Source organism: Stegodyphus dumicola, chromosome 5, assembly GCF_044657685.1.
Source record: "Stegodyphus dumicola isolate Sdum_Otavi_A_Nest chromosome 5, ASM4465768v1".
NCBI classification, from domain to species: domain Eukaryota; kingdom Metazoa; phylum Arthropoda; class Arachnida; order Araneae; family Eresidae; genus Stegodyphus; species Stegodyphus dumicola.
Genome location: NC_140772.1, coordinates 189,660,143 through 189,679,493, shown reverse-complemented (window position 1 = coordinate 189,679,493; position 19,351 = coordinate 189,660,143). Strand labels below are relative to the sequence as shown.

The window sequence follows — 19,351 nt, the reverse complement described above, 5'->3', positions numbered from 1 at the left end:
GAAATCCGTTTTAGTTTAAATTATTTTTCCTTTCCGTGCTTTCCTTCTCTTTCCCCTGGCCTTGAGACTTTTTTCCTGGGTTGCTATTGAACTGTCGACGTTCGCCGGCTGTTTTTGAATGCTCGGGTTTCCTTGCCCACTGATTCGCTTTTTCTCCGTAGCCATGTGCTTGAGTTTGCTGTAGTCTTGGCGTACCAAATTGGTTTCGCTGTTGATATTGGCGTCTTCTTTCGACGTCCGCCGTTCTTCTACTTTCAAACTGGATTGCTAGCTCAAATAACTTTTCCAGTGTAGTCGGATTTCTTAATTCAATAAAAGTCTTGCACTTGGGGCAGTAACCTCGGCAAAATCACTTGAATTATTTCAGGATCCGGACGATTTCCATACAAGAGCTTGAAAACGTGAATTTTTCTTAAAATAAAGCTCGAGAGGTTTTCGATTCTTTGTTGATATATACTAAAAAGTTCCGTTTCTAATTTCGCACGATCCCTTACAACAGGGAAGGCTTTTAGTAGGGCAGTCTTGAAATTTTCGTAAGTATAGGTGGGACTTCCTGCTTGACCCAAGAGACTTCTGCCGATACATTTGAACCAGTTAAGCACTTGGCCCCTCAAAGCGCTGGTAGCTAAGGTAACTTTTTGAAACTCGTGCACGGGGTAGAGCATGAAGTGGTCATCCAATTTTTCCAAAAAAACTGGTTACCGGTGAGTTTCCGTTAAACGTTGCTTCTGGTTTCATCGAAGCGCGCATGGTCTGGACGATGTAACCGAATCCTTCCAGGGCGGCAGCTGGCATTTCTGGATTCTGAGCCGTTTCTGCAGGCAGCACAGGTTCTTCTTGAAACTCGGCCATGGTTATTCTTCTTCGTTGGGCGCCACTATCAGGTTCAATGTTCCTTCTAACCTTCTTCGGGAACATACAAGGACCTGACTAGGAACAGAGAGCTTACTAAAGCTATGTTCACTAATTGTAGTAAGTAGACAGGATACAGACGAAGGGTATACAAAACCCTTTATTTTTCTCTATATACAATAACTTCCGTACTTCGGAATACAATGACCCGCCACTCGGGGTCTAACGTAAAAGTAAAAAAATAAAACTAAACTCTAATTTAACTTTAGAATAATACACGTGGAAGATTGGCCTTATAAAAACAGGAAGCGTATGTAGCACAGAGACTGTGAACACTACAATACGTTTAATTTATCAAGAGGATTAAAACCTCTGGCCTGGAAGGCAAATAGCAACTGCGTAACTTCTAAGGTAAGCGGCCTGCGTTGACTCACTGCTTCCTCTCTCTCGCTTGGCAAAAAGGCCACACTTAAATACTTGGCGTTCGCCAGACAAACTTTGCATAAAAACCTTCACGCTTATAATTCTGGCCGGAAGTAGAAAATAAGAAGTGATAGTAAAGATTTAAAATAAAATAAACGTTAGTAAAACTTAAGATCCTTACAAGGTTAACATAACAGTATGGCTTCTACAAAGCCATTTTATTCTTACATTGCGTGAGCTCCCACAGAAGTGTTACATTATCTTCTTTCCTTTTTTAATTATAATTTATGTGGACATTCGATCTTACAAGGCATCCACCTTCCTCCTTCCTAAATCTGGCAACAGCTACAGCAGAGAGATACTTCTTCAAGCTGCGTGAGAAAATGGATAGACTTGCATTCCGATGAGGTTAGAACGTGACGATGGGTGTAACTGAACTATGCTGCTCGACGATGATGATGTGATTCCGTTTCATGATGAATCAAACTTTTTATCTTACTTCCTTTCACTCTGTATATACCATAATCATGTTTATTCTTTTATCATTAAATACCTTTAAAATGCCACTGCCTTCCTCTATTTTAATCTTAACCTCATCTCACATTTATAACCATATATTATATATACTTATAATTTTCCATCAGGGTTAACATAACAGTATGGCTTCTACAAAGCCATTTGAGTACTTTTAATGTTAAAAGACTGGAAATATAATATGGAACCACAGATTTCGTAGGACTGATTCTATTCAAAGGAGTAGATAAGAATATAATGTGATTAAATACATGATATATTATTCCTTGTAGATAGCCTTCGTGTGATTTGCCTTATTCCATTAAACAAGTTGTAGTCAATTAAATTTTATCAATAACACTCTATCCTATAGAAAAGCAAAGATTTTACTATACTGCAAAACGACAGATATATTTTCGGAGTTCATACTATACAGTTACTTTACCTTAGAAAATTTATATTGGGCTATTAAAAAAGCATTAAAGCACATAATGGATATCTTTCATGCACATTATTATATACATTTCTATGGTAAACATACTGACAATATCTTTATTATAACAGAAAAAATTCAAATTTTAGTACAACATCAGTTTAGTGCATGGTAATGTAAGATTTTAATAGCACATATTACTCCGTAGGCCGGACTCCAAGCACATAAGACTTAGGCACCCGTTTAAGAACCGATTTTCTCGAGGCTCTAGTTAAGCTATTCTTATAAGCAACAGTTTTATATATATATATATATAATATATTTAACTTTGGATTATTAATATGCTTATTTTATACAGAGCGGAAACTCAGCAGATCATCTATGACATCGAAAATGCTGGAGCTCGGATTTATTATCTCATACTCTAAGAAATTAATTTATATTTTTAAGCGAATTTCAACAGCCTAGAAAGCATATGCATACACACCTTCAAACTATACATACATAAACAGTGCTACTATAAGAGATTCATTCATTTTCGAAACGCTGTGTATTCAAACACGCAAGAATATGAGTGATATCATATTTGAAAATATCCGCAAACTCAACAAGAAAAGAGTTTTCGTGCGATAAAATATGCGATATGTTCATCTGCTATAGCAGCATTATACGTTTTCAGAAGAAAGTATACGAAAGAATTACCTTTACGAACAAAGCATTTTACGGTAGTATCGGCAATTCAAGGGCACTGATTGTAAAGGTAAATGCCACCGATCGACCGGAAGTGCCAGATGAAACAGTGGAGAGAATGAACGTCCGTTCCGACGTTATTTGATTTTATAAAGCGGTTTGAGTTTTATATACGGTGCTATGGCGCGCGCAGGATTTCATTTCAGTGAAGGATAGAAGGTTGGATATATTCGGGGGGGGGATATAAAAAAATTTAAAAATGGACTTATACATACTCAGAAATATACTTAAATAAGATTTCAATACATTTTTATGAAGGAAACGTGCACATACCTATATTCTTTCTCCTTGCACAAAACCCTGATATTAAGATTAATACCCTTTTTCGATATGTTGATTAATATGCAAGTTACGTACATTTTTTTATAGAATTTTCATTTTTTTTTCCTTGAATGACAAAAACCGTCTTAACTCAGAAAAACTGAAGAGTTTCAACATGTTACACATATCAGTAGAATATGTAAGCATATAAAACATTATTTAAAAATTTATCCATTCGAGTTTGTTGCGTGTTTCTTGTTAATAGCTTATCAACGGTATTCTCCAAAACACGACATTGCTTGTAATTTTCTGTATCTCCTGCTTTAAGTTCGAGCATTCTCCTCAAAATTTTTAATGTTTTTCGAGACTCTGCTGCTGTTAGTATAGGATTGGGATTTTCGTTTTCTGATCACTTTCATTTTACTAATTCCTTTGTCTTCTCTGATAACTTTGATGATCTCTGCATCACTCCTTTCGTGGCAAGTCTAGAAATTTTCATCGATACCCAAATATTCGAGGTAGGTCTCATCAAGCATTTCTTCACCATCACCCTTGTCTTCCGGCACATTTTGAGAGTTTCAACAAATTTGCTTTGGATGGAAGCCGGCTTTTTTAAAACCATTTAATATCGTTTGCGAAGTCAACTCAGCCCAGGCATGGCATCTAAGAGAGAAATAGACTTAACAGTTCACTTAGAAAAACAATCTGTTTCAGTCTTATCGATTTCAGTAATAACATTATGAACCACTTCCTTCCTGTAATGATTCTTCAATACTTTTATAACCCTCTGACCTAATGTCTGAAGAATAGATGTTATATTAGGAGGATGAAAAACTAATTTTATGTTCTTCAACGCGAGATCAGCTGGATGGACAGCGCAGTTATTTAAACAAGAGCGTCACTTTTCTTGCTGTAGTTTTTATCCTGCTTTGTAAGAAAACCACTAAAAATACTGCTTGTCATCCAACCTTTTTTATTGATGTAATAATTCACAATGCTTCATGCCCTTCAGATCACGAGGGTTTTTGCCTGCAGTGATGACTAATGTAGTATTTTTTAACAACTGCTCCGTCTACATTACACGTTAATAACAAAGTAACACGCTGTTTAAGTTTTTTTACAGCCAGTTGATGACTCACATTTAAACATTAATGTGTGTTGAGGTAGGGCTCGGTAATAATGACCAGTATCATCAACGTTATAAATTTGATGTTGTTTGTTTCCTCGCTAAAGTCCGGCTACATTCATTTCTGTCCAGTTATCGGTTTTATTATAATCTGTTTCTCTCCATGCAATTTTCTGAAAACGATGTTGTTAATATCTTTTCATCTTGTGAGCCATTCAACGGTAGGGACAAACTCCTCGTACAGCATTTTGGGAGTTTGTTGCCTTTTCGTACAGGATTTCTTGCGACATTGTGGCATTCTTGTTCCTGGCATTTCGAAGCCAAGAGGGCAGTTTCAGCTGCAGAGGCAGATTGTGAAGGTCCGAGTTGTACAGTAGCTTCACGTTGGCTGAATTTTGGTAAAGCATCATATTGATTCAACAATTCTTCTTTATCTTTTAAGTTCTTGCGTTTGGATATTTTGAGGCATGGCCAAACAACAAAGGCACGAATTGGATGAGTGAACTGAACGAACTGTGCGTTATTTTTTTATACAGATTCTCTATTATGTCTTTCCTTTTACGTTTCCCCTTTACCCCCAACTGGTCTGAACCAGTTCAGACAAACTTCTTGTCACCCAACCCCACTCATGATTGGTTCAGATAAGAAATTTCTAGTATTTGCAGCTCCACCTATAAAAGTGAATCGACCTTGAATGGAATCACTGACCTTTAAATACAGAACCTTAAACTTTAAAATTGACTTTAACCTTAAACCTTAAAATTCTAGCATTTGCACCTCCACGTGGGAATGTGAAATGGTCTCTGAACAAAACCTCTAAACTTGAAATGCAAATTTGGAGTTTTGACTTTACAATTTTAAAAGCTATTTGATTTTTATAAGCGGTAGCATTGACTTTATTAAGCGGTTATTTTATAATGATATTGTATCCATTTGAATTCGTTCCTTGGGTTTTAATAAGCGATTGATTTTATAAAGCAGTGATTTTATTAAGCAAATCGTAGATTTTTCGACGGTTGCTACGTTTCAAATCGTACGTGTGCAGCGTTTGAAACACTTAAAGCATCATGCGTTTCGACTGGAATTTTGCGTCAAAATGCAGGACAATGGAGAATGTCTATTTCGCCGCCAAGTTCATATTCAGCGGTTGAGCTGTATCCCATTTATCCCGAAACGTGAACTTTCGTACTGTGCGATTCTGTAACACTGAACATCAATGTATAATTGTGACAGTCAAAAGAGATTCGTCAACGATGTACGGGCTGTTTTTCTTCTGTGAGAAGATTGTGATTTGTACAGGTTACCTGGGTGTATTGCAGTCGTGGTTGTTTTCATAACCGGTTGCTGATTTCGGAGATTTTCTCTTCCAACAGGACGATGCCCCACCCCCTCATTGGAACATTTAAGTTCATCGATACTTGAATGATGAACTCTGCATCACTGAATTGGGCGTTTTGTTGAGGATGACCTCAGTTTCTCTTGGGAATGCCCTTTGGCTTCTTCCTTTGGGGGAATAAAAGGACCTTTTTATGTACCCTCGCTACCAGAAACATTAGAGGAAATCAAGTAACGGATAAATACTGCAGTGATGGCCATTGACAGGACGACACTAGAGAATGCGTGGCACGAGTTCAACTACCACCTGGACGTGTACTGTGTTACACACAGGGCTCACTTAGAACATTTGAAGAGTGTGAAGAAAACTTGGTGAGTTTGCGGTTATTTTCATATATCACTCACATTTGTACGTCTAATACTTTTGACTATATAGTATTTTGAAAATGAATGTATGAAATTATAAGGTATTTCTGCCGCCTTCTTAGCATGCCTTCGTAGTGTAGTGGTCAGCACGCTCGGATAATTATTCTCCACCCCAGGATTTGTCGATTGGGTACCCTAATCCCCAGTCATCCTTTAAAAAGAGGAGTGTATAAAGTATTTCTCCTGCCTTTTTAGCATGCCTTCGTGGTGTAGTGGTCAGCACGCTCGCGCGTATTCGGGAGGTCCGTGGTTCGAGTTCCGGTGAGGGCATTGCTCATTTTTCACGTCTTCCAGCTTCAAAATCCACCTTCAGCCTTAATGTCTGCAAAATGAATTCACTTTTTGAAGATGAATGCACTTACTTTTATAATACCCTGTATATAGAGCATACGCAGAGGTAAGTATTATAAAAAAATTAGAAAAAAGTGTCCAATCGAATTGTTGATTTTTTAGTTTTCTATGATCTTGAGATTTTATGCCGCTTCGAAATGATCGGCGAATACGGAGTCTGATTGAGTGCCTTACAATTAAGCTCTAGCCGGAATCCCAGATAGAGCATGTTTGTAACCCTAATGTTTTCCGGAGCGCAAATCTATCGATTCGAAAGTGCTTTTAAGATTTTGGTGGTAAGGCGAGTGGGCTACATTGCCAGATTTTGTTCCCCGAGAAGATGGCTGCTGTCAGAATCGGAAAGCAGCTTAGGCAAGTACCTTACTTTCTCTAATCTAAACCAGGTTATAACAAATACCACGATGATTCTTAAACAATGGGGTTTAGAATGCTAATTCTTCGTGCAGTAGAAAATGATTAGTACTTAAATTGTATTTTATATATCGGGCATGCAATGTGCGAACTCAGTAATTATACTTATTGTTAGATTTCTAATTTTCCGATAATATATATATTTAGACACGGTACTCTTACTATACAACAAACTACGGGAAAATAAATTTATAATTAAAACATTATATAAACAGAATATGCATATATAATACGGAAGTATATTTAATCAGTGTCCTACATTCTCTATTTATGAGGTAAATATTTGTTTGACCATACCGGCTTCAGTATTATTTTATATACTAAAAAACACCACATATATTATTATATGCATTCTAAACATTAGAAATATAAAGTGAAAGCTTTTTATGTCAGCTTTTTGCACATCTTATGCAAATAAATGAAATAAATGCTAAGGACTTACTGTTATTTCATATTATACGACACAATTATAATTTAAGTTAATTTAATTATTCGACATTTCTGATTTGGCAGCGAGCTTTTCAGTGTGCCTCAACAAGTATTCTTAATATTTTCTAGGATACTCGCATTTATTGAAAAATGTACAAGTATATATACAGCAGCTTAATTCGAACTTAATTTATGCAAAAGTCAATTGAATTTCAAAGCGGCAGAGCCTGCACAGAAAGACTAAAATTATTTCAGTAATTGTAAAATCCACTTACTTGTAACGAAATTTTCCCATATCTATAAATCAAATCTTTGATTTAACACGAACAGAAGAAACGAAACTCTTTCTTTCCTCAATACGCTCTAATGAAGTAACGCATCGATCGCGAAATAGCAGAACTTCACGTCTTACGCAATAAGCTGAAATGCGGCCTGGAGTTCTTCATCCTCTTTTGACCATGAATACGAGATTCATGTTTTCAGCCAATTGCTTTTCATCACGGCAGTGTAACTCTTTTATTTTTGACGACTTGTATTCGAGCAGTGATGCGTAAACTTTAGCGCTCATTTGCGAAAGTAAATACTGTAAAATATATTTGTGGTCCCACCTACGGATTTTTAAACAAAGCGTCCTACTGAGAAAATAAAATATAACCACATTATTCTGAAAATAATGTGGCTTCATATGCTGAATTTTTAGAAGCTTTTATGTGAGGAAAAAGGAAATCGGTTTAAGGATATTTCGCACAATAAACTCGGTGTTTTGGATTGCTTCCTAAATAAGACAATTAAATCATGTAAGTAGCGTAGTTTGAGATACAATAATATTCACTCTCCGGATGAACTGGGATCAATACCCTTGAGATATTCAAGAAACCATGATAATTTCGATATTGTTTTTCTATCCACTTAAATATTATGCAAATGAAGGAATTTCGCTTTTCATTTTATTGTATTTTATTTCACAAAGATTATAGTTAGTAAAAATTTTTTTTAAAAATATTTCCGCAGAACAGTATTCAAAACATACTTTTTTCCGTCAAACTTTAACAATAAAGTATCAAAATATGAAAAATTTAGATAATATTCTAGCGCTTCCAAAAACGTTTGCCTCTAAAAATTTCAAAAGAGTAAAAAAAATAATTTTTAAATGTTAAAAATTATTAAAATAAAGAACTTCAATATGATTTATTTATTCAGAATTCAGTTTAATGTTGCAATAATTTTAATCTAAAAATATTAACTGATTTATTAGTTTAAGTATTAATCCCCTGAAATTCGAGATACAAACCATAAAATGAAAATTTTAAGTTTGTAAAATTAGAATTTTAAATTACACAAAATGGAGGTGTCAATTATTTCACCATAAATTAACGCCACATGGAGATTTTGCATATAATTAATAAGAAAAATTCATAGTTATTCAAGACATTGCTGAGAGTATTTTTCACTGGATGGCTTGAACGCAAAGCCTTTTTCGCAACTGTTAACAATTTCTATTTTACTAAAACAGGAAATTCTCCTAGTGAAAACAGGGCATAAATAATGCGTAAAGTACATATGTAAAATAATACTATTAATTAGATTTACTTTACGTATATTTTCGGTTGTAACAAATGTAAAGTTATTATTACATCACGTGTTATTTTCATAAAATAATAATAATTTATAATTGTTATATTAACCTAATAGTAATAATACTGATAATTAGGATTATTATAATCTTATAATAAATGATAATTAGTATTTCTATACGTATGATGAAAACAGTATCTTCTCCGAGGTGTTAATTAATAAGCACTAGATTTTTAATTAATAATTAATAAACACTGGAATAATTAATTAATGGAATAAGTTAATTAATAAGCACTGGAATAAGAATTTGTATGATATATCTGCCCATCCAAACTATTTAATAACTTCTTAAAAATATTTATTGTGCTCTATTCTTCTTAAATCAACAGAAAATATCAAACACGTCTGCAGATTAACCATAAACTTCATTTTATTCGACCTAGAAAGAAACTCAAACAATCCAGGAAATTGGAGCTCGTGATATCTGGTGTCCAGATAAAGCAATTGTAGTGTCTAACTACGAATACATGTTTTAGTTATTACGTTTATCTGTGTGGCTATTTGTGTAAAGTTTAAGTTTTTTGACAGAAGTAACTCGCTTTATGCTGTGGTAAAACCAGCCAGAATGCCTGGAAAGGTAACTAGTGGGTCATTCAGAATAGTCTGCGGTTTTTTGTTAAGCAAAGTGCGTTTACCTCTTATTTTTTTGCTACTGCTCATAAGGAATGACTTCACATCGACTTCATTAGAAACCTCCTTTCTGCTCACATTTTGTTATTCTTCCATGTATTGTAATTATAGTTTTAATACATTGCAGTGTAAAAAATGGAGAATATTATTAATAATAATAATTTAAATTACGTCCAAAGGGGCGTTTTTTTAGCATTTTGTCTGTTACCTTTATTTATTAAATATCATGGTCTTCGCAATTAAACCATAAAATTCAGTTCAAGAGCAATATCGCAAAATAGTTTTAAATTGAGCATATCTTTAGAATTTCCGAGACAGAGTCTCGGACGCTGGAGATAAAAATGTTTTTTTTCTGTACAACATTGCCATTGCCCGCTTTGAAATCCTTGAGTTTGTTAATCAAAAATTTGTTAAAAGTTTTACAAAATACGAAATCGATAATAAATCAAATTCCAAATTTCAAATTTGGGCTTCCACATGCCCATATTTGCAGTAGGATTACGTCATTCAAAATTCGATGGCTCTATGTACCGTTGTTTTATCACGATGCGAGAAATAGACATACATTTATGCAGATTTTTCATTATTTAATTTCTTCAAATATAATGCAGGACTCTTAATATTTGGCGGCAACAGTTTGCCAACTCAAAATTGCAAAACGAAAACAATTGTCCTTGAGGGACAAAGCACCTTTGGACTAATAATAATACTTTTTGCCATATTATATGTTTTATTTCCAAAAAGATTTAATCGCTAGTTAGACTATTTGTAACACTTTTACAACATATGAGCAAAGTATTGTTTCTCATGACACAGTACAAGCATGGCTTGGAAATATTAAAAATTTGAACCTTAAAAATAGTACTCATTCTGGAGGTTCTTCCTATAGGCGAGTATTTGCGAAAGGAACTATTGATAAAATTTCGGTTATACGGTTCAGGAATTTTCAGACAAATTAAATATTCCAAAAGGCAAATTAATGATCTTTTGATGAAATTCAGTACATAAAGTGTACATCCCATTCTTTAACAGAGTAGAATATACTTGCTCGAATTTCGATATTCGACTTTCCTTTGAAATAAAATAAAGAAGCTTTCTTTTGAAGCGCTCTGTTGATGACGAGTAGATAGAGCGCAATAACTTTACGAGAAAAAGTCAAATGGACCTTCGGCAGGGACATCCAGATGTTCTCTCATCTCATGAGAATAGTGTTTTATTTATGGTGGAACCATAAAGGAGTAATTTATTGCAAATTGTTGGGACATATTCAGATAAATATTGCTAGCAAAGGGCGTTCTAAAGGTAGAAACGGTGGCAAGGGTTCAGAACTGATCAGTCGTCAAGATAACTGCGTTTCATCCCAGCGATGCTTAGCGCCACGTTTCAGTGAACGTTATATAGAAACTTAACTGAGTTAAGGTTGAAATATTTGAATTCACGTTCCTTATTGATCTGATCTTGCTTTATTAGATTTTCATCTATTTAGATTACTTCAAGACTGACTGGCCTGGAATTCACTTTGTTGGAGGGTACCAAATAATACTTTGGTAATTTCTTTACAAATAAATTTAAAGGATTCTTTCATAGACGAATTTTCCATCTGCCGGTGAACTGACGAAAGGTCAACGAACAAAATGATGCCGGGTTAGAGAATAAAATTTTCTCTTTTTTCCATCTTGCGTCATAAAAGTTTTACAATTAAAAAAAAAACTTTCCAGATGATTCAAAAATTAAGGCTGAAGCTTATATTTTTAATTTGAAATTCATACTTGAATGGAGACATCATACTGATATGGAATTACGCCATTACTTCGAATTTGAGCTGCTCTCGAATTCAGGCTTTGTAGGATTTTAAAAGTGGAAAAACTGGAAAAAATAATTAAAAATGAAAATTCATTCGTAATAAGAACTGTTAAATAAGTGATATGTTTATTTACTTCAATACGCTATCAGTATATACATACAATAAACTACCTAATTTATAAAGCCTCTTCTTCAACTGTAGAGTCTTTAGGTTCTGTTTGAAGTAGAAGGCATAAAAAATGAGCAATGCCCTCGATGGACTCGAACCTGGATTTCTCAAATACGTGCTGAGTGCGCTACTATGACATCACGAAGGCATGCTGAAAGAAAGGAGAAAATTTCCCCTTTTAAAAGGCAAGAGGGGATTAGGGGACACTCAGTCCTGATGATGACGAATTATCGTTCACCACCTTTTAGTTCGAGCGCTCCTGTAGAGCCATTAGGTGATTTTGAAGCAGAAGATGTGAAAATTCTGCAATGCCTTCGTCAAGACTCGAACCTGGACCTCTCGAATGCGCGCCGAGTGTGCTACTTTTACACCAGGAAGGCATGCTGGAAGGAGGGAGAAAATACTTTTACAGATATACTACCACATTTGATAACTTCGCAAAGAGACCTTGAATTCTCACCTTCACTATTGCACTAGCGCTCATCAACTCCAGTGTTATTTAAATAAGTAATAATGCAATATTGGAAAAACAGTCGAACCTTTGAGGAGTGGTAGATCGATAGAAGTAAGGTGTACTTGCTTTGAATTTAAGCAGAAATCTAATATTATTATGTCTTAAAATCTGAATAAAAAGTGGTGTTTAAATTCAGAGTACTGATTCTAGCACGGTATATTTCTTAAAAGAACGATGGCTATTTAATTAGCTATAATTTCTTTAAGAAACAATTCGGCATTTACAATGAAGAGGTATTTACTGAGTTGCATGTTTCAAAACTGCATTATTTATTGGACATCCTTTGTTGAGTTGTAGGGAATCGCGATAAAATTCTAAAATAAGTTTTATTATGAAATGAATAAAGAAGATATTACCTTTACATAAAGATCAGTACAATTTTCAGAGCGATATTTTAAATATTCAAAATATCGCTTTATTATTGGATAAAAAAGGGTTTTTCACCGTATTAGTTTTCCTTTTGTTATCTTTATATTTGAACATTCTAATTATGTGAAGTTTCAAAAGTTTTCACTCATGTCTGTTTTTAAGGTGGCAAAATCTCTTTCGTGACTGCATCTATTATAAAAGCATTAGATGCCCAGATGAAGTATAATTAATTGCTCCCATCGTAACCTAACAGTAAAACGTTTTTAATAAAATAAAATAAATAACTAAAAATAATAATATGTAGGGTTAGTTTAAATCTAAAATAAATAAGTAAAATATTAATAAGAAAAATCTGAAAGCTTTCAGATATCGCATTACACCCAAAGATTTTATATTACGGCATTTCATTTACACAAAGATACGTTTCGAAAGCATTTGCGCTAAAATATTTTAAAATAGCATGTCTTTAGAATTTCCGATAAAACCTCGCATGCTAGAGATAATTTTTTTAAACCGTACAGTGTTGACACTGCTCGCCTTGAAATCCTTGAGTATGTTAATCAAAAATTCGTTGTAGTTTTAAAAATATGAAATACACAGTAAAACATATTCGAAATTCTAAACTGGGGCTTACAGATTCTCATATAGGATGGAGGACTACGTTGTTCAAAATTTAATGGCTTTAGGTCCTGTTGTTTTTTGCACAATGCGAGAAACATATACATTCCTGCAGATTTTTCATTATTTAATTTCTTTAAATATAATACAGGGCAATAATATTTGGCGGCAATAATTTGAAAAGTGAAAGCAACATTTATAGTAAACAGGCGCAAAATGCTGTTTCGAAACTAATAGACCTTCTGGATTAACGCCCGTTTGGGCTAATAAATAGAAATGTTCTATAAACCGCAGCATAATGCAATCGCGTACTATTTATATAGGTAAATGTTTATTATATAACACAGGCTCAGAATGTATGATGCTAGAGAGTCTTTTATTATATGTATATAACAGCTGCTTCTTCCAGCATCGCATTCGCTTGTGAAAGTATATCTAAATCAAACTAAAAACATGTAGTTCTATTTTGGTGGTAAGTTTATTTCAAGATATGTTCCTGATAAGTTTTCGGAAAGATTTATTCTAAAATATGGCAGCGTAAACGTAATCAGAAGTAAAATAGTAGCTAACATATCAATGAATGCCCAACAGCGGCCGAGCGGTAAAAGCCGCTGAACACTGGTAGTTCGTTCCGGGGTTCGAGTCCCGGCGAACGGGCTGGCTGCATGGGCGTTTTCGTGGTTTTCCCCATGTGTAACGTGGATACAAGCCGGTTTCCCTTAAAAAGATCTCCACGGGGCGTCCCTCCCTTTCCGTGTAGTGCCTAAGGGCGGAGCACGTAATAAAAAAGTAAAAAAAACAAAAACATATCAATGAACAAAACAAATCTTTAGAATGCTCCCTCACCATCGTCACTCATCATCTTCTAAGATAAAATTTTATTTAACACTTAGATATTGCAATCAATTTACAAATTCGAATGCTGTTAGGCAATGAAGACAAAACACGTCAGGCAAGAAAGATAACAAGAGTAAATGCTTTTTAAAGTATACTTTAAGCTAAATACTTTATATAAGGTGTTGAGAGGACAAAAGATGTTATTGAAAAAATTTTTATTTAGATTTCCAGGTTCAAAGTAAATAATGTTTGCTATAATCAAGATATTGATATATACACTGCTGGCCGCCGTAAATGCAACACCCTAAAGGAAGCATGCAAATAACATGAAATTTACAACATACAATAGATGGTGAGATATGCAAATGATTAGAATTTCAGCGCAAACGCACATCACGCGCACCTGTAGCACCACTTCAAAGCGCTATTTAAGGCTTGAAGTTTTTTGACGATTTCAAGTTCGGCATTTTTTTTTTTTTTCCAAAAAAACGGCCAATTATGCTTCGTAGTAAACAGCGATCATCGTTTGATCAAGTATCCGAGTTCGACAGAAGAAGGATAGTGGCCTACCCAGAGTGTGGATTATCTTTCAGGGCAATCGGTAGTCGTGTTGGACGAAACCAAACAACTGTAATGCGGATATGGGACCGTTGGATGCAGGAGGGTACGACGGACCGACGTGTTCGATCGCCTCCACCTCAGTGCGCCACTTCACGTGATGAGAGGAATATTGTGCGCATGGCAGTGAAGGATCGCTCAGTCACATCACGAACCATAGCACAGCCCATTCAGTCTGTAACGCATCATCCAGTGTCTGCGCGTACCATACGACACCGTTACTGAGTGGTCTGTCCGCAAGATGTCCATTGCTTCGTCTATTCTTGATGCAGAACCACAGACGTCTCCGCCGCCTATGGTGCGATGAAAAAAGGATGTGGGACAGTAGAATGGAATGAAATTGTCTTTACTGTCTTTACTGATGTTTACTGTCATGCTTCTGTCTGCAACACCACGATTCTCGGATTAGAGTCTGGAAACACCGTGAAGAGAGGATGCTGAACAGCTGCGTCATGCACCGCCACACTGGTCATGCACCGGGTATTATGGTATGAGGTGGTATTGGATATCACTTTCGCACTCCTTTAATACGCATTGCCGGTACTTTAAACAGCCAGCGCTACATTTCCGAGGTGTTGGAGCCAGTTGTCCTTCCTTACCTTCAGGGCTTTACCACAGCCATATTTCAACAGAATAATGCGCGACCACACGTGGCACGCATTGTCCAAGGGTTCTTAGTCAATCGCCAGATTGAATTGCTTCTCTGGCCGGCTCGCTCTCCGGATCATTCGCCGATAGAAAGCATGCGGTCCATGGTTGCTGAACGATTGACCCAGATTACATCCCAAACTGCCACACGAGATCAACTTTGGCAACGTGTGGAAACTGCTTGGTCTGCAGTACCCCAAGAACACATCCAAAGTCTCTCTGAATCAATGCCGAGGCGTGTGGCAGCGGTGATCTCCAACAATGGTGGCTACTCTGGTTACTGATTTTGAAAGGAACCACACTTTACAGAAGTCTATAAATTTAATCATTTGATACTTGGTCAACATGTTATCTACTAAATAAATTTTCTTGTGATCTTTCTTGGTGTTGCGATTTGGGTGGTCAGCAGTGTATTTTGAACTATAAATTACGATTCTTTTGACATGTGAAATTGTAAATGTTGCATACCTAAGAATTTGACAGCGTACTTTCCAGTAAATGGCGATGTATTGGCATAATATTATGTTAAGTAACATGATACGAAAATTAGAAAACTAAATAAACACTTTTTCTAACGTTACATATTATTCTTTTAAATCAAGCAGTGTGGTGCACTAAGAATTTTACATAATTAGTCTATCGTATTTCTTACAAAGCAAAGCATTCCTGTAATTTAAAAGAAAAATTAAAGATCTAGTGAACCCTTGCCGAAGCCCTCAACACATTGCCGTACGACCTTAACACATTGCGCGTACGGCAAAATTGCGTTCTGCAAAGTTAACTTTCTATGGAAAAAAATGGGTTAGGTAATAGTTCAGATTAAGAATGCATGCATAATTTATGCATACTTAAATATTATTAATAGAAAAGAACACATTAATTGAAAGAATCTCTACTGCTGCTTAATAAATAAGTACATGATATTACTATTTTAACAGCTGGGAATTTTTGCTTGGAACAATGTCTGACGCAACTCGTTAAACGTTTCGCGGTAGTGAGTGCGAAATGTTTCAATACCTCTCACAAAGAGTCCTCTTCTTTCTTTATTTGAGTCAATCTCCATTACAAAATCAGATAGCTCCTGGGCCTTTTTTTAACTATTTAATTCATATACGTTAAAGCATAGCTGTCAACCTTGAAATCTTTAAAACCGAAAGAATTATGCAAGGTAAATCAGAAAAACAGGAAGTTTTCATGCTGCACAGGGCACGATTCCAAAGGAATATCAAACAGAATTTTAATTCATTTAATAATGCAAGTGTTATAAGATTATCTAATTCTTCATTTGTCATTCTGAAGTAATTCTTTGATTTATTCTTTTTCTAAATCTGAAACTCCTTCGCTGCCTGCTAGTTTTTCAATTGTAAGATTTCCTCCGTTTCATTTTCAGTCGATGAAAATTCTTTAAAATTGTTGACAATTTCTGGCTAGCGCTGATGGCGGCAAACATTTATTGTTGATGAATTCACTTGTTCCAATGCGAGTTTAATCATTTCTATGCAGTGTCTTGTGTTGAATTGCTTCCTAAATGCCATTAGTTTGTCGTGCTTTCCTTTGTCTAGTAGTTTTTGTCTAGTAGAAGATGGTAAACAAGCCTGACATAATAGGCTTTGAATGGTTTTATGATTCCTTAAACCATTAGTTAGATTAAAGCAGTGGTACTCGGTGGAACGAATAAAATCTCTATATTCAGATGCATTGTTTTGAGGGCTTTCCACTGTGTTCCAGAGCAGAATTTCTTAAACTATGGGTCGCGACCTCGAATAAGGTCGCAATATAATATTGTTGCGTGCGTACGGGTTCGTTATGAAATGAATGCACAAGTCCGATGAAAAATGAACAAAAATTTATTATTATCACAACAGAAATGCTTAAATTTTCTCAAATTATCATGCAGTATCACAATATCTCACAGTAGTTATCTTTTAACTACTCAAATGTACAATAGAACGTAATTCAAAACAGCTAAAGAACGCTAATCCGCGAATTCGCTATAATCAACAACGGCAGTTTTTTAAACAACAACAAACTAAGCAACTACTACAAACTGAGATGTTTTCCTCCTTTTATAAGATTTTAAAATCACGCGCTAGAATTTTCCAGCACTTTCTCGAAATCAAAAAGAGATATTTATTTATTTAACGCACGCGCTCTTGTATTTTTAATTTTTCCGGCTTAGCTTTCTTTTAATATTCGTCACGCGCTGCACTGCGCGAGAAATAAAACCATTTAATTTATAATTAAACTAACAATAGCTTTTTAAATACCAAATTCGTAACACTGCCCCTTTCCCAAGGACTGCACGTCCCGGGCAGTACAATCCCTGGACAGGAAGCTAAACTTACAACTGTGGCATAAACATTACATTACAATATCAAACAACATGAACAATAAATGCGATAACTAACTTAAACAAATCAAATGCTATCAAATACTAAATACAAATCAAATACTAAATACAAATCAAATACTAAATGCAAATCAAATACTAAATACAAATCAAATCAAATACACATTTAAAAACAAAAAGGACCATGGTCTGATACTATTTACAATTATTTACATTACGTACTATGGCCATAGTAATGAGCTAACCTGTCGTAAGAGTTCGAAGACTCACGGATCCGAACCACGACGTCATTCGTGTTCAGCACTCTATATGGACCATCCGAAGGTGACTGTAATTTAGGACACAGTCCTTTTCGTTGAATGGGGTTCCACAACCACACCTTGTCTCCTTTGTTGGATCTATGTCTAGTAGATCTTGTGTGGCATCTGGTCTTCATTTTCTCCGTCGCCAAGTTGACTCGCTTTCGTGCAGAACGGTGCATCCCCTCAAACCGGGCCTGGGCATCTTGGATGTATTCCTCAGGCGTTGAAGGCGCATCCGTAGGGCGACTAAACAGGCGGTCACAAGGCAGATGAAGGTCTCGACCGAAGAGCTTCTGGGATGGAGAATAGCTGGTAGTCTTGCGTTTCTTTTCGACCCTGGTATGATTTCGGCAGCTTCCCGAGCTCGATCTTTCGGACAAGGCGTCGACATTTCCAGGCGAGGATCCCTTTTGAGGATGGATAGTCATGCCATCAGTTGCTGAAAGCAGCTTATTGTTTTTGAAATCTAAGGAAAAATTGCATTTCCTTAAAAAGTCCAATCCGAGTATGCATGGATCTGTAATATCCGCCACATATGCCGTGTGATGGTAGGCGGCACTTCCAAACGTGATGTTTACGTTTAACTTCCCAGTTATGTCGATCTTGTCACCAGACGCAGTCTGAAGGGTAACACAGGATGGCGTCCAAATAAGTTTATCTTTAAACTGTTCAGCTAAATCTTTCCTAATGATGGTAACATTAGCTCCTGTGTCAATGATCATATTGCAAGGAACTTCATCGATATTCCCATTAATGGACAGTCCTTTACTGTTGCCACTCACTGTATAAATTTTAAGCGCTTTAAAACAAGGTTTTTCATTATCTGGCAACCTCCGTTCCTCGATATGGTCACTAATTTGTTTACTGCGTCGTTGCTGGGAAATGGTCTTATTTTCCGTACCTCGGGGTGTTCTGCAGTTTCTTCGTACGTGGCCTTCAACTCCGCAGTTCCAGCACTTTAGAACTAGTTTCTTTTCACTTCTGTTCCGTCTCAAGCCACTGACTTGTCTGTTAAAATCATCTGCTTTGTATTCCGTACCCTGGGGTGTTCTGCAATTCCGTCTTAGGTGACCTTCACTACCACATCTCCAACACCTTAGAGCTACTTTCTTCTCGCTCCTACTCCGTATCAAAGCGTCGACTTGTCTGGCTAAATCATCTAAACGAGCCATCAGTTGATCCACTGGCTCATGGACTCGCACAGCTCTAACTGGGTAGCGATCTCGACGAGTGGCTTGCTGGGCTGCCTCGAATTTCATGGCGTACACTAAAGCGCTTTTCAAATCTTTAACATCCGCCATTCGCAGTGCTTTCTGTATTTCAGGGTCCCGGATGCCATCGACGAAATATTGCAGCGACAGGATTTCCCTCGTTTCTCTCGGGCACTCCGTAAAGGCGAGGTGGGACAGCCTTTCAACATCCGTGGCGAGTTCCTGGAGTGATTCGGTGGGCTTCTGTTGACGGGATTTTAATTGAAGCCTGCTGTAGTCTTTTAAACATTTCTCGCCAAAGCGCAGCTCCAATGCGCCGGATAGAGCTTCGAAGTCA

At 36.1% G+C, this 19,351-nt stretch overlaps 1 protein-coding gene and 1 long non-coding RNA gene across 5 annotated transcripts in view; one reads left to right on the top strand and one right to left on the bottom strand.

Annotated features, from left to right (window-relative positions):
* Positions 1-19,351, top strand: part of LOC146997368 (uncharacterized) — a 369,770-nt gene that overhangs the window by 269,294 nt on the left and 81,125 nt on the right. The gene's annotated exons all lie outside the window — the stretch shown is intronic.
* Positions 1-19,351, bottom strand: part of LOC118200599 (ATP-dependent translocase ABCB1-like) — a 123,794-nt gene that overhangs the window by 94,147 nt on the left and 10,296 nt on the right. The window contains exon 1 of one of the 2 annotated variants that reach the window (XM_035372561.2): positions 7,586-7,674. The exons of the other annotated variant lie outside the window; for it this stretch is intronic. Within the exon in view, the coding sequence (XP_035228452.2) occupies positions 7,586-7,605 (20 nt within the window). The 5' untranslated portion in view covers positions 7,606-7,674. Of the gene's footprint in view, positions 1-7,585; positions 7,675-19,351 lie in introns of those variants that run through there. 2 annotated transcript variants of the gene reach the window in all.